Below are 13,318 nucleotides of genomic sequence, written 5' to 3' on the forward strand. Positions count from 1 at the left end.
AGTGCAACAACACGAGCCGTTCCTCCGGCTCAACAGGTTCGCTGAATGTTGTTGTCACTTGTAGTGTATCTGGAGAATATTTGTTCCCGCGCTCAGTCAGGGTGTCCACAGATATAACCGAGTTAAATTTAAGACTTTTTAAGACCTTTTAATACCACCTTATATGAAATTCAAGACCAAACCTGTCAGTTCAAATTGAACAGCAAGAAAACATGACAAAAATTGGGTGAGTTTAAGTTTAATGTGTTAAACGTAAAAAGAAAACAAAATCTCATCGCTGTTGTAAATGCTGTTTTTTAGTGCAATTCTTCAGTCTGTCCAGTGATTGTAAACAGTCATTGTGTCTGTCAGGCTGGAGAAATGTTAAATTGTTAATTGTTGAAATGTTAATATTACCAGATTGTACTGCTGCAGCTGATGTGTTCTCTTATATACTGCAGCATACTCTTTATGTTGGTGTGTACTGATGGTGGTCTGTGTTCTGTGCTTTGGTAGCTGAAGAGCGACCGTTCAGTGAAGCGTGTGGACGTGGAGGAAGGATACATCAACATCTACTTAGATGGGGTAAGAAGCACTGACAGATTGACTCTGTGTCTTTGAATGTTGAAAGAAATGTCTTTATTTTCATAAACACCAGTACAGCCATTATCTGCTGTGTGCTGAGTTTATGATGAGTAAAGTAAACTGTGAGGTTGGAGAGAATTTTAATTAGCGTCCCTGTTTGTTTCCGTTGCAGTTGAAGAAGGATGAGACAAAGATATACAGTGTGACACTAGAGGAGGACGTTCCTGTCAGGAACCTGAAACCAGCTGTGGTCAAAATCTACGATTACTACCAGACGAGTAAGAGTCTCATTCTTTTATGTTTTATGATGTTCAGTTTTCTTTGATATCAGTAAATGCAAAAGGCTTTTGGGAGAGACAGTGTGTCCTCACTGTCACAGTGCTGTGTATCTGATGTGTTGTTGATGTTTTCAGGTGATGAGGCGGTCACTGAGTACACCTCCCCCTGTGCAGAGAGTAAGTAACATCTCTAAATATGTGTTCACACTGTACGCAGAGTGTTTCACAAGTGGGGTTAGATACAAAGTCAATGCAAATATGCACATAGATGTGAATTAGCGCTGGGTAACATGAATTATGCGATGTGAATGACACGACACATTAAAAAATTTTAACTTGAGTGAGAAATTCACGCAACACTGTGTCACGAAAGTCTGTCCGTGTTGAGACCCAGCCTAGATTCTTCTGACGTTACCAAGAATCAGGAATGGAGGACGAACTTATTGTCTCTGTCTGTGCGCACCCAGAGCTCTACTACTCACGCCTAGTTTCCACTGACGTGTACGGAGACAAGTCAACCTGAAGTCCATTCATTCCTATGGGAATCTCTGTGATATCTGATGTGCCTGCGAAACTCCTCCCCTCCGTAATATGCTAACTGTTAGCTAGTTAGCAGCCTGTTAGCTAAGCTAGTGCACTGTCATACGGTCTCCCCGAAATCCACGGCAAAAGTTCAAGTTTTTGAACGTGTTTGAGGCAAATTCCAGACCGAAATATTCCAGAGGGGAGCAGTTTCCATGTTCATCATGTTTCCATCATCGGTTGTACCTCGCTCCACACCAGGTTAGCTGTTAGCTGCCTTTCCCCAGTCAGTTAGCTAGCACGACCGTTAGCACAGCTGTCAAGGGGGAATATTTGCCAGTTGCTAAATACTCCACAAAAAACCCTTAGCATCCACACAAGCAACATGATGCGAAAATTTGCTTTGTGTTTGGTGTGAACACGCCATAAGCTAAGTTTTCTGTCATGCTACATTTGATGTTGGATACAGATGAAGCGTGCATCTACTCATGGACGAGAGGCTTCTGCTTGTGACAGCATGAGATGTGAAGATTAACAGTGTCCTACTTGGCTGAGCTGTACCGTTAGCTAGCTCATTAGTGCTAGTTGAACTAGCAGTAGATGCATGCTTCCTTCTGCAGGGCGATTCGGTTGGTGGGTGTAGTTCAGTAGAAAGGAAATAGTTCCTACATGAAACTGCTCACAACAAGGTCTGTGGATTATCTTGAGTAACCAGGTCATGATTTCTGCGAAGAGACATTGCTGTTGAGTTTTTCAAATTTATTTTTTTGGCGCTTTGAGCACCACAAGCCAAGTGCCATCTAGTTCCATTATATTCGAGATAAGGCAGATATCTCTATACCTGATATCTCCAACACTCTGCAACTCACACCAAAACTTTCTAGATTGATAAATAGCACAAGGAGTAAGAGAAAAAATATGTAGTTTTGATTTTTGGGTCGGACTGTCCCTTTAAAACTAGTCAGATAGTGAGAGTAAAAACCTGTTAACAGTGAATGTGTGCTGGCGGTCTACAGGTGAATAACTGTATGTGTTTCCCTTCCAGGTGACGTCCTCAACCAGCTGTAAAATCCACCTGTAGATCCTTCAGACGGGACTTCTCTCAGTTGGAACAATCACTGTGTCAGAAAGAAACTTCTAGATGTTTATTTTTTTCTTAGACTGTTTCTGTATAATTTTTTTTTACTCCTTTTAAACTTTTTAGCTGTGTTTCAATGTGAGTCCACTTTTTAGGAACAAACGTGTTCTTTTCTTTTTTAGCTTTTTGATTGTCTTTGCTCTACTTGGTGTTTTATGGTAGGTTTGTCCTCGTCCTCCGAATTATGTCTGTTAATAATGAACCGATAATTAGTCAGTGTGAGAATCTGTTCAGAATCAACACAGTAGTTACTGCTGTCCCTCCTCAACACTGGATCCTTCACATTATAACCCACTGAGTTCAAGAAAAGCAAACGATGTTCTGTAACAGTTCTGTTTTTAATAGATTCGACAAAATCCATATTATTCATACGTGAAAGTAACGCATGAGACATACAGGGTACCAATAACACAGTATGGTCCGAGTACTGATTGTGTGTGTGAGTGTGTGTGAAACAGGATCTACGTTCTAGAAAAACAAAAGTACAGTCTCATGAGTGCTTGGTGAGTTATTGTGTGTGTGTGTGTGTGTTGGTGTGTGTGTTTGTGTGTGTACAGATGTGTGTTCTGCTGTACCAGTAAAAAAGAAAAAGGTAGATTGATACATCACTACCATACAATTTGAAATGTAACTGACTGACAATAAAATTTCTAAAATGACAAAAATAAGTAAAAATTGTACTTCTTTTCATACAATACTGTTTCATTTCATTTCAATAGTAAGATTATTTTTTCATTCAGGCATCCTCTTTACAGTATATTTAGTTTCCGTTCTTTTCAACATAGATAACAACAGTAATGTATATACCACCTACTATCAACAGACATGATTTAACAGCCTTGCCAGTGTTGAATAGTTTGGTTTGCACATGTTAGCGGTGCAGGGAGAGTAAAGGCAAGGGGGGCAGAATATATTAAGGTCTTTTCACTAGTCGTCTTTTTTTTTTTTTTTTTTCATCTCGAAGTAAACGTGTCACTATCTCAGGCACCACAACCATAAATTATCATTACTGTACCTACACATGAAACTAAACAACAGTTCCACATGCTCTGAAAATCACAGCGTAGTTTGTCCTCTGCTTCTACAAAACGGACGACAGCATCTGTTAACTACACACCGGCCGGTTCGACAGACTCACAATGTGATGATCCAACACTTGACGACAAAGACACCAGGCGAGCCCGGTCGGTTACAGTCTGTTAAAGCTGAAGATACAAAATTTCCTTATCCACCCTCGTGCACGCTGGCCTCAGCTCACAGTGGGGATACAGAGCATTATCTGTAACTGCTTATCCAATTCAGGGTCGCAGGGGGACTGGAGCAAATGTCCCAGTTGACATGTGGCGACCATTCATGCTCACATTCACACCTATGGGCAATTTCGAGTCACCAAATAACCAAACCTGCATGTCTTTAGACTGGGAAACCTGCAGAGAACGTCAGCTCTACACAAACGGGCCAAAGCCAGCCAGCAGGGTAAAACCCAGAACCCTCTTGCTGTGGACCACTCTACCGAAATATTGTATTAAAGTTTAAGTTGAGTAAACAAGTTTTAATTAAAAGACATGTCTTCAATCAAAAAAGATAATAGATTTTATAGCCAAATTTCTAGATGATCTGTAGTCTCATATCTCAGAACCCCTAAATGTGAAAATGCTTTGTCAATAATCAGATTCTGACACCAATCTTTTGCAAATAAAAAAGTCGGTAAACTAAGTCATGACGAGTTATCCCCTCACTTCTGAATGTACAAAATATTTGAGACGTTTTAAGGAGTTCAAACTCCTTTCATACACAAACTTTCAGCTGCTTCTAAAATTCAAATATTTCCTGCAACTTTCTGATTGGTTCAGATTTTAAAGGAAATGTCTGGTACTTTAGTACTCCAAGTTGGGGGACTTGCAAGGGGTGTATTGAAAAACGAAAGCAGCAGAGGTCTTCTCAAAGTCAAGGAAAGATCCTTAAACAGCTGCATTTCAAGGAGGCTACGTCATCAAATCCCGCCGAAGGACTTGCAATGTCAAAGATCATTTGACCGGGTCCTTCCTTCAGAGAACTTTCAAGGATGCATATGTACATCCTCAGCGGGCGTGTACCAAAATTCTTTGTGCATGATTTGTCAGAATTGAAGGCAAGGCCTCAATGATGCACTCCTGGGCACTCGCTAGCCTGTTCCAATATTTGATCAACGAATGCTAAGAAGGACTCTTGCCTAGCCTGTGAAGGACCTGACTTGGACGTGCCCGTCCTACCAAGGAAGCATCCTTGATTTTGAGAAGCATCATGTGACTTTTACTCCATTCCCAGCTGGTCAATGTTGCCATTAGATGTTATTTGGTTGAATTAATATTGATATGTCAGGTAACCAAAATTCAATGTCACAACATCTAATGCCAACGTCAATTTGACATAGAATACTAATGACAGATGATACTTTGTTGGTTTAAAGTTGTTGTTAAGTGCCAAATGTCATCTTGATGTAGAATAACGAGTTGTAAGGTACGGAGAACAAAACCCAACGTCTGCAAAACATCATGTTGACACTCCGACCCACTGAAAGTGTCTGGGGCGGCACAGAGTCCAGACTGATACAGACAGCGAAACAGAATGTTGAGCTCACATCACCTGCCAGGTCTTACCAGGCTTGGTGCCAGCTGGGATGGCTCAAGCTTTAAAAACCACTATAAAGCAAAGACTTATTTTGTACATTCAGAGTTTAAATAATGCCAGTGACCTAGCTGATCCCCACTGTACTCAGGGCCTTCGGTATCTCTGCCTGTAATGACGCTACAGGCAGACGTCCCCATATTGGAGTATTACACCTCATGCGAGCCTGTCCCTTTACTGCATTACAGCTTAGAAACTATTTAAGATGCATTCATACGATCGTAGCCTCCCAGCAAGGCTGTGCTGGACTCACAGACACGGCATCAATGACAACACAAACTCAAGGCACAGTTCAGAATTGCATTAGTCCGTATTGTTGATCCCGTGTGGTCCTGTGTTGGTGTGGTCTCTGTAGCGCCCTCCACTGGTTGCTGCTTTAGGCTGGCAGTGATGATGGCTGCTTCCCAGCTGTGTAGTCGCATCATCAAGTTAGCTAAAGGCTACTTGGCAAATAGACGAGCTTTCTCTGTTTGTACGAGTGCATACATGGACACCTTGAGTTGGCATACAGACACAGTGAGATACGTTCAACATATTCACAAGTACACTGAGAACGCCACAGCTATGGTTAGACCAATAGACGGGGGTTATTGGGACTCAACGTCTGAGCCGATCCCACCAAGACCAAAACCAACCATCCCAACTAAAGGGGAAAATTCAGCTCCAAAGCAGCCAAAGAAGTGATTCATGAAGTGCCTTTTCCTTTGAAGAATTAGGGAGATTAGGGAGATTCAACAGTTATTTACTTCCTGTCTGTATACTAAATACAAAGCTAGGGCCAGGAGTCAGTTGGCTTGGGGCTCATTTAGACTTCCTTTGCATCCGAAAATAGATTCATCCATGTCAAACGTTGTAAACGTCACTGCCCTCATACTTCCATGCGTCCTTTATTTGGGCATAGATACACCAATAGATGGCACTAGCGGGTGAAGTCAAAGAGCCTGGCTCTGTTGAAAGGCATCTAAACTGTGTAAAGCTGGACGACATAACAGCTCTATAACAGCACTGATGCATAAATTTAACTGGATACAGTGAGTCCCGTACATTCCTATGAAGATTGGTCAGTGGTGCATGAAGCCAAAAAAGTTCACCCAGATATTCCACATCATTGTGCCCATAGAGCAACTGCATTACAGACTTCTGCGTGCAAGCGGCTAACTTCTGGTTTAGCATTCCGCTACCCAGAATAGGGATTAAATTACTTCATTGTATATCTCTTCTAGACCTTTTTAATGTAATCGCACCAAATGGATCAAATCCTGATATTGAAACGAGTCATTTCACGGTTGTTGATTCTCAAGAAAAAATGTATCTACTAATTTACTGACATCTCTTTCCCAATTTAAGTCTATGGAAAAAGTCTTTTAGGGCCAAATGGCATCATGTGACAGACCTCAATGTTGAAATTGCATGGTTTGGCCACTTTGAAAATTTGCTTCGAAGTCTATTATACAAGCTAAATATTAAACTAGAGCCAAAAGACAGTTAGCTTAGCTTAGCATAAAGGCTGGAAACGGAGAAACAGCTAGCCTGACTCTGTCAGGCAAAACATCTGCTTACCAACACTCAAGCTCTCCAATGAAAACGTTACATCTAATTTGTTTTAACCGACCAAAAAAACGAAATGTAAAAACAAGTTGTTTGTGTGCTGGAACTTCTTCTTGGTTGGGCCGGCGATCTTGACCACTGCTTTCAGTCTTAATGCTAAGCTAAGCAAACAGGCTCTAGCTTCATTCTTTGAGTTCAAGACTGCTTTCTTGGCAAGTGTTAGATGAGAAGATTGATACCACTTGCAATATCCAAGACTGGTATCATCTAACTTCGGTAAGAAAGCAATTGATTGCCAAATGTTGGGGTTCCCCATGCACTTAAGTCCTGAGTCCTGATTGCAACTAGTGGCCCCTTGTTTCACATTGTTCTTAGGGCATCAGGAACGTTGCTCAGCCTTGCTTCCAATTTTTTCCCAGTGGCCATTGCAGCAAAAATCCCCTGCTCCCCAAAAATCATTTTCCCCATAGACCACCATTAGAAAAGAGACATCTCTGAAAGCGTCGAACTGCAAACCAGGTCATTTATGACTCTTTCTGCTATGAATTTTTGATCCATGGAGGTTTTAAATTTGTAAAACTTTCCTCAAGCTGAGAAGTGATTTAAAAAACTGTGATGTCATCACAGTGTAAAGTCTGTGAGCTGGGCGGGGCCAGCAGAAGTAACACTGCTCATATTCAGTGGGCTGCATACCACAGAAGTAAACCCGGAAGCTAGAAACTTGTTTTTGGCGTATGCACCAAGCGAGAAACTGCCACTGGCAATCAATTTCCTTAAAGGAACAGTTTGATATTCTTCAATTCTTTGAAAGCTTTGGAGATGCAAATAAGCTGATGTCCCACGATGTCAAACTGAAGTGCCAGTCAATAAAGAATTTTATTATTCTGGGTTTGGTGGGGCTTTTTTGTAAGATTGAAATATACCAACTATCGCACGGCTTCAATAGTGATACCAGTACCGGCTTCTGAAACCCCATATTGGTTGAACCATAGTGAGAACTGCAGCGTGAACTCCTGAGCTGTAGTGGGTCAAAGTCTTAACAAAATACCTACAATAACTTTGGTAAGCCTATGTGAAGTAATGTGACGAGGACGTAGCTGTGGACACTTTAATCTGCTGCAGATGCTGCACGTGATTTAGTGTTAGTGTTGAGTCTACGAGCAGCACTGAGGTGACGTGACTTGTAGAGGATGCAATGTTTTACTGTGTTTCACTGTTACAGACAAGTGTGCTGGACTCTTCGATCACGTCCAGTCCCTGTTGACTCATTTCTATTACTTCTCATAGATTCATACATTTTGAATAAGATTCTTTCAAATATATTTATAAATTGATTAACCCTCAGATTGAAGATTCTTTTATACTCTCTGTCTAAACTGAGCATAGTCATGATGGAACACTCAAACAAAACATTGGCATTATGTCATTTGGCAATTTTCTCTACAAGTAAAAAAAACGAGAGAAAGAAAGGAAACAAATAATATAAAAGGTTCAACAAACAGTAACTACAAGATCTCCATTTGGCAATATAGAAAGGCTTTTTAAAAGTCTTTGACAGGTATACATTTTGGTTTATATACAGATGTGTGTGTGTGTAAGTGTTTATGTCCTCCAAGGGCTCCCTTTTTCAATCCAAACTGAATCACGTAGAAAATGCAGAGGTGAAAACATCTACATAGTAAAATCAAAAGTGTGAGATTAAAAATGAAAAGTAACAAACAAGGCGTTGTGTCCGCTGTGGACTGGAAACAGGAAGGGCCTGTAGAGTCTGTGATGGGAGAGTCCCTGCCGAAACTATCTGCTCGTCACCTGCGCTCCCTGTGCTGCTGGGTGTCTCTCAGTTCATGAACTGTGTGTATCCCTCTGCTCCTGTGACGATCACATCCATCCAGATCCTCATGGCCTCTGCTGCGGGGGCCACCATGTAGTAGAGCCGGTCGTGGGTCTTTACGCAGAAGGTCAGGGCGGGGTTCGGGCTCTGGAAGAACAAAGAGAAAACTAGAGTTGAACTTTGACCTTCAACCACCAAATTCTAGTAAGATCATACTTTGTACCAAATTTAAGGAAACTCCCTCAAAGTCCTCTTGAGATATTTTCTCTATGAAAATGAGATGGAAGCAAGGTCACAGTGACCTTGACCCTGGACCACTACAATCTAATCATTTTATTGTTAAGTTTGTGCTAAATTTCCCCAGTGTGTTCTTAAGATACAGCATTCATGAGAAAGAGACAGATGAGGTCACAGTGACCTTGATCTTTGACCTTTAACCACCAAATTCGAAAAAGTTCATTCTTGAGTCCAAGTGGACGCATGTACCAAATGTGAGGAAATTCTCTTAACATCTTCTTGAAGAAACTGCATTCGTGAAAATGAGAGAGATGCAAGGTCACAGTGACCTTGACCTTGGACCACCACTATCTAATCACTTTGTTGTTAAGTCCAAGCGGACTTTTGTGCTAAATTTAAGAAATTTCACTAACATATTTTTTCTGTGAATGAGATGGATGAGGTCACAGTGACCTCAACCTTGACCTTTGACCACCAGCAACTAATCAGTTCATTGGTGGGTCCAAGTTAGCATTTGTGCCAAATTGAAAGAAAATCCCTTGACATATTCTTGAGATACTGGGTTCACAAGGATGAGAGATGAGGTCACAGTGACCTTGATCTTTGGCCTTTAAATACCGAATTCAAACAAGTTCATTCTTGAGTCCAAGTGGACGTATGTACCAAATGTGAAGAAATTCTCTCAAAGTATTCTTGAGATATTGCATTAATGAAAATGAGATGGATGCAAGGCCACAGTGACCTTGGACCACTAAAATCCAGTTCATCTTTGGGTCCAAGTGAGCATTTGAGCCAAATCTGAAAAAATCTTCTCCATGTGGTCTTGAGATATTCGGTTCACAAGAATGACAGATGAGGTCACAGTGACAGTGATCTTTGACCAATGACCACCAAAATTTAATCAGTGAATGCAGAGTCCAAGTGGACATTTGTGCTAAATTTAAGAAATTTCCCCCAACATTTTGGAGAAGGAAAATCAGATGTGATGCAGATGGTGAGGCGAAAGCCTGCTTGTTAAAATAGTGTTATATAATGGCTTTTTGGCTTTTGTCTGTACATACATTTTTAGTATGGATCCTAAGTACTGTTTTATAAATGAGACCCCTGGTATTTATAAAAAGAACTGCTTAGCTCTATGACTGAAATGTAAAGGTAATATATGAGATGCACAAACTGGTGATAGTTTGACCCTAGGAAATACAAAGAGGAGCAATGAATACCTGAAATTAAGGTGTTGAATTCAGCACAAAATACTATCTGGAGCACTAATTAAAAAATACAGGCACTGTCAATAAACTAGTTTATCAATAACACAGCAGTCTACTCCTGATCTGCACAAATTTCATGAAAATATGGAAATGACATCAGCCCATAAAAAAACAAAACAAAACATGAAAAAATGACTCTTGCGGGTGTTTTCCTCAAGAAATCGTTGTTTTTGGAAGAGCAACCCTGCAGACTACTGTACAATGTATTTCACCCACTCATCTGCATCACTTTTCCTTTTCTAAACCGTCATCCTTCTGTCTGCTAAGTGCATCAGACTTTAAAGTTTTTGCTCTGTAATGTGACATTGGATGTGACAAGTAAAATCAAAGTTCCAGAGTTGATCAGAGCCCCACAGTAAGTCAGGGTGCGGAGCATTGCGACAGGCCATCAAACACAAACACACACACTGAAGATGAGGAGGCAGCAGCAGCTCGGCTTTATGTTGGAGATAAAAAAAAAAATGACAAGACGTGTGAGGCTCAAGACAAGCGGCACGCAGCCCCGAATCATAAAGAACAGAAATATGGCCAAAAATTACACCTACGGCTCTACGGGACATTAACACTTCCTCAGCAGAGAGGGGTCTTTGAAAATTAGTTAAAGGAGAGAAGGGCTTGAACCAGTCATACAATTACAGCCTAGCAGTTGTTTGCCTCCGCACAGCAATCATGTTGCACTTAATGTTTACATCCATGTCTATGAAAACATGGATGTCCCACACACATCTTCCCCCGGCAGCACAGAGGATCTATACAATCAGCACAGTTTCAAGATGGACACCCAGGATTAGAGTCACCAATTCAGTGTCTGACCAAATGCCTCCCCTTCTGTACCTGAGATGTGACCTTGAGTAATGGCCAGAAAAGTGTTTTTGCAGAACATTATGAGGTCACAGTGAAGTTGACCTTTGACCTTTTGGATATAAAATGTCAGCACTTCATCAATAATAGATGTTTGCGTGACATTTTGTGTGGCCAAAAAGGTCTGTGACCTAACACTTCATCATGTTATCCTATTAGACATTTGTGTAAATTTTGTCATAGTCAGCGCATTAATTCCTAAATTATAGCCAAAAGCATGTTTTGTTAGGTCATAGTGACCTTGACCTTGAAAGTCAATGTCAATGGCACGGAGGCATAAGTGGAGTTGGGTCCATTGATCAAATGTCTCCCCTTCTGTTCCTGAGTTATGGCCAGAAAAGAGTTTTATGCAGAATATTATGATGTCACAGTGAAATTGACCTTTGACCTTTTGGATATAACATGTCATCACTTCATTATTTTATCCTGTTAGACATTTGTGTTAAATTTTGTCATATTTAGCGCATGAATTCCTAAATATGGCCAAAAACATGTTTTGTGAGGTCACAGTGACCTTTGACTTTTGACCTTTGACCACTAAAATCAAATTAGTTCATCCTTGAGTCCAAGTAAATATTTGTGCCAAATTTGAAGAAATTCCCTGAAGGTGTTCTTGAGATATCGTGTACATGAGAATGCCACGGGTGAAGTCACAGTGACTTTGACCACCAAATTTAAATCAGTTCAACCTTGACTCAAAGTGGACGTTTGTGTCAAATTTGAAGAAATTCTCTCAGAGTTCTTGAGATATCACATTTACAAGAAGGAGACAGGTGCAAAGTCTGACTTTTGATCTTGATTTTTGACCTCTGACCACCAAAATGTAATCAGTTCTTCCTTGAGTCAAGGGAAAGTTTGTGCCAAATTTAAAGAAAACTCCCTCAAGACATTCTTGAGATATCACGTTCACGAGAATGGGACGGACAGATGGAGAGATGGACGAACCAAAATCATAATGTCACCGGCCACGACTATCACCAGTGTGGAGGCAGAGTAAAAAGAATCAAGGGCACTTCCTCTCCTTCACAGACACATCTACATAAGCAGCTTCTTGTTTTCTAACCACTTGACTGGTTTATACTGGGAACACTGGGATGGACGGGGGGATCAAGCAGGATTAGCAATTCAAATTACAAACTCACACAAGAATCAAACTGGTGCACTGTCTTAACCATGCATCACCAACCACTGAGCTTGTTACCCCTCCTCACAATACACAGTCTATGGTTTGGACACACAGGGTTCAGTGAGGTTAGATGGGAGAACTGGGAGAACTGGGAGAACTGGGAGCGTGATACATACACTGGTCAAATTCAAGTTGAAAAATCCCTTCTGTAACAGCAGCCGGCCAAAGCAACAGCACAAACAGGGAGAAAAGAAGCAAAGCAGAGAGTGTGCAGAGACATGTTTTAAATGAAAGAGAATGCAGGATGAAGATAAACAAACTGAGAAACAGATGAGAGAAAACGAGTGTTTTCAAAGTCCAGTGACGACGTACCTTCGTGGCACTGCGGAGGTGATCGTAATAGACCTCTTCTATTGCCTGGAAGTAGATCACACCCTTCAGCTTGGTCTCATGTTTGTCTGTGGGAGGGAAAAATAACGTGGGTTTGGTCAGAGACTAAAATATATTGACAAAGACAGACGCATCGCTTCCATGTCACCTAGAATAACGACAGGGGGAACACGCGATACGGTCATTAAAAAAAAAAGGAGCAGAAATCAAACTTTGATCATGACCAATTTATGGTTTGCGATGATGGATGGAAAAAGACAACCACAGCACTTTTTCCTCTGTTTTTAAAACCAATGGCGCTCTCATTGTATTTTCAGACTTGACTGCATTCTTACGCTACTCTGGTACATCATTGCAGTTTGTTTCATCAGCCACTGCAGAACTGCAGTGAGGAACCGGTGGGGAACTCAACACCCCTCTCTACCTCCAGGCACAAACACTCCACAAGCCAACTTAAGAGTAGTAGGTAGAAACGCAGCGCTTCATTTCGAGGAATAACACTTTCCTTTTAATACGCAGCTATTATCTGCTAATGACCTCTTTAGCATTCAAATAGCCCTGCATTTGCATCTCATTTGACTGCATCTAAATTACCAAAACTCCGGTTGTGGCTGAGGTTGATTAACGTGGATTAGCGGCACTCATGACTTATGCTCGTCACCTCTCCTTTCCCCATTGTTCAAGGTCAAGAGACAAGGGCAAGCGGTGCATCTCAATCAGCCTCCTCAGAGAGCGCAGCGCTGTGCGCATTTTAACTACTGCCAAAGTAATCTCAGTACACCTCCTCACCCTGGCTCACTTTCAACAAGGTACGCTTTAAGCAGCTTTAAGCAGAACCTTCTGAGGACTTCAAAGGCCTGACAGCGAGCAAGTGTCCCAGGGCTCGCA

At 41.3% G+C, this 13,318-nt stretch overlaps 2 protein-coding genes across 11 annotated transcripts in view; one reads left to right on the forward strand and one right to left on the reverse strand.

Annotated features, from left to right (window-relative positions):
- LOC117259624 (alpha-2-macroglobulin) overlaps positions 1 to 3,177 on the forward strand; it is a 53,319-nt gene extending 50,142 nt beyond the window's left edge. For all 3 annotated transcript variants that reach the window (XM_033631091.2, XM_033631092.2, XM_033631093.2), the window contains exons 33-36: positions 496 to 564; positions 737 to 842; positions 978 to 1,019; positions 2,410 to 3,177. In XM_033631091.2, the coding sequence (XP_033486982.2) occupies positions 496 to 564; positions 737 to 842; positions 978 to 1,019; positions 2,410 to 2,432 (240 nt within the window). In that variant the 3' untranslated portion in view covers positions 2,433 to 3,177. The remainder of the gene's footprint in view (positions 1 to 495; positions 565 to 736; positions 843 to 977; positions 1,020 to 2,409) is intronic.
- The window catches only part of phldb1b (pleckstrin homology-like domain, family B, member 1b), a 120,198-nt gene continuing 109,701 nt past the window's right edge, over positions 2,822 to 13,318 (reverse strand). For all 8 annotated transcript variants that reach the window (XM_078167329.1, XM_078167328.1, XM_078167332.1 and 5 more), the window contains 2 exons: positions 12,413 to 12,498; positions 2,822 to 8,695 (listed from right to left, as the gene is read on the reverse strand). In XM_078167329.1, coding sequence (XP_078023455.1) covers positions 8,555 to 8,695; positions 12,413 to 12,498 — 227 coding nt within the window. In that variant the 3' untranslated portion in view covers positions 2,822 to 8,554. The remainder of the gene's footprint in view (positions 8,696 to 12,412; positions 12,499 to 13,318) is intronic.

The sequence above is a fragment of the Epinephelus lanceolatus genome, chromosome 4, assembly GCF_041903045.1.
Source record: "Epinephelus lanceolatus isolate andai-2023 chromosome 4, ASM4190304v1, whole genome shotgun sequence".
NCBI classification, from domain to species: domain Eukaryota; kingdom Metazoa; phylum Chordata; class Actinopteri; order Perciformes; family Serranidae; genus Epinephelus; species Epinephelus lanceolatus.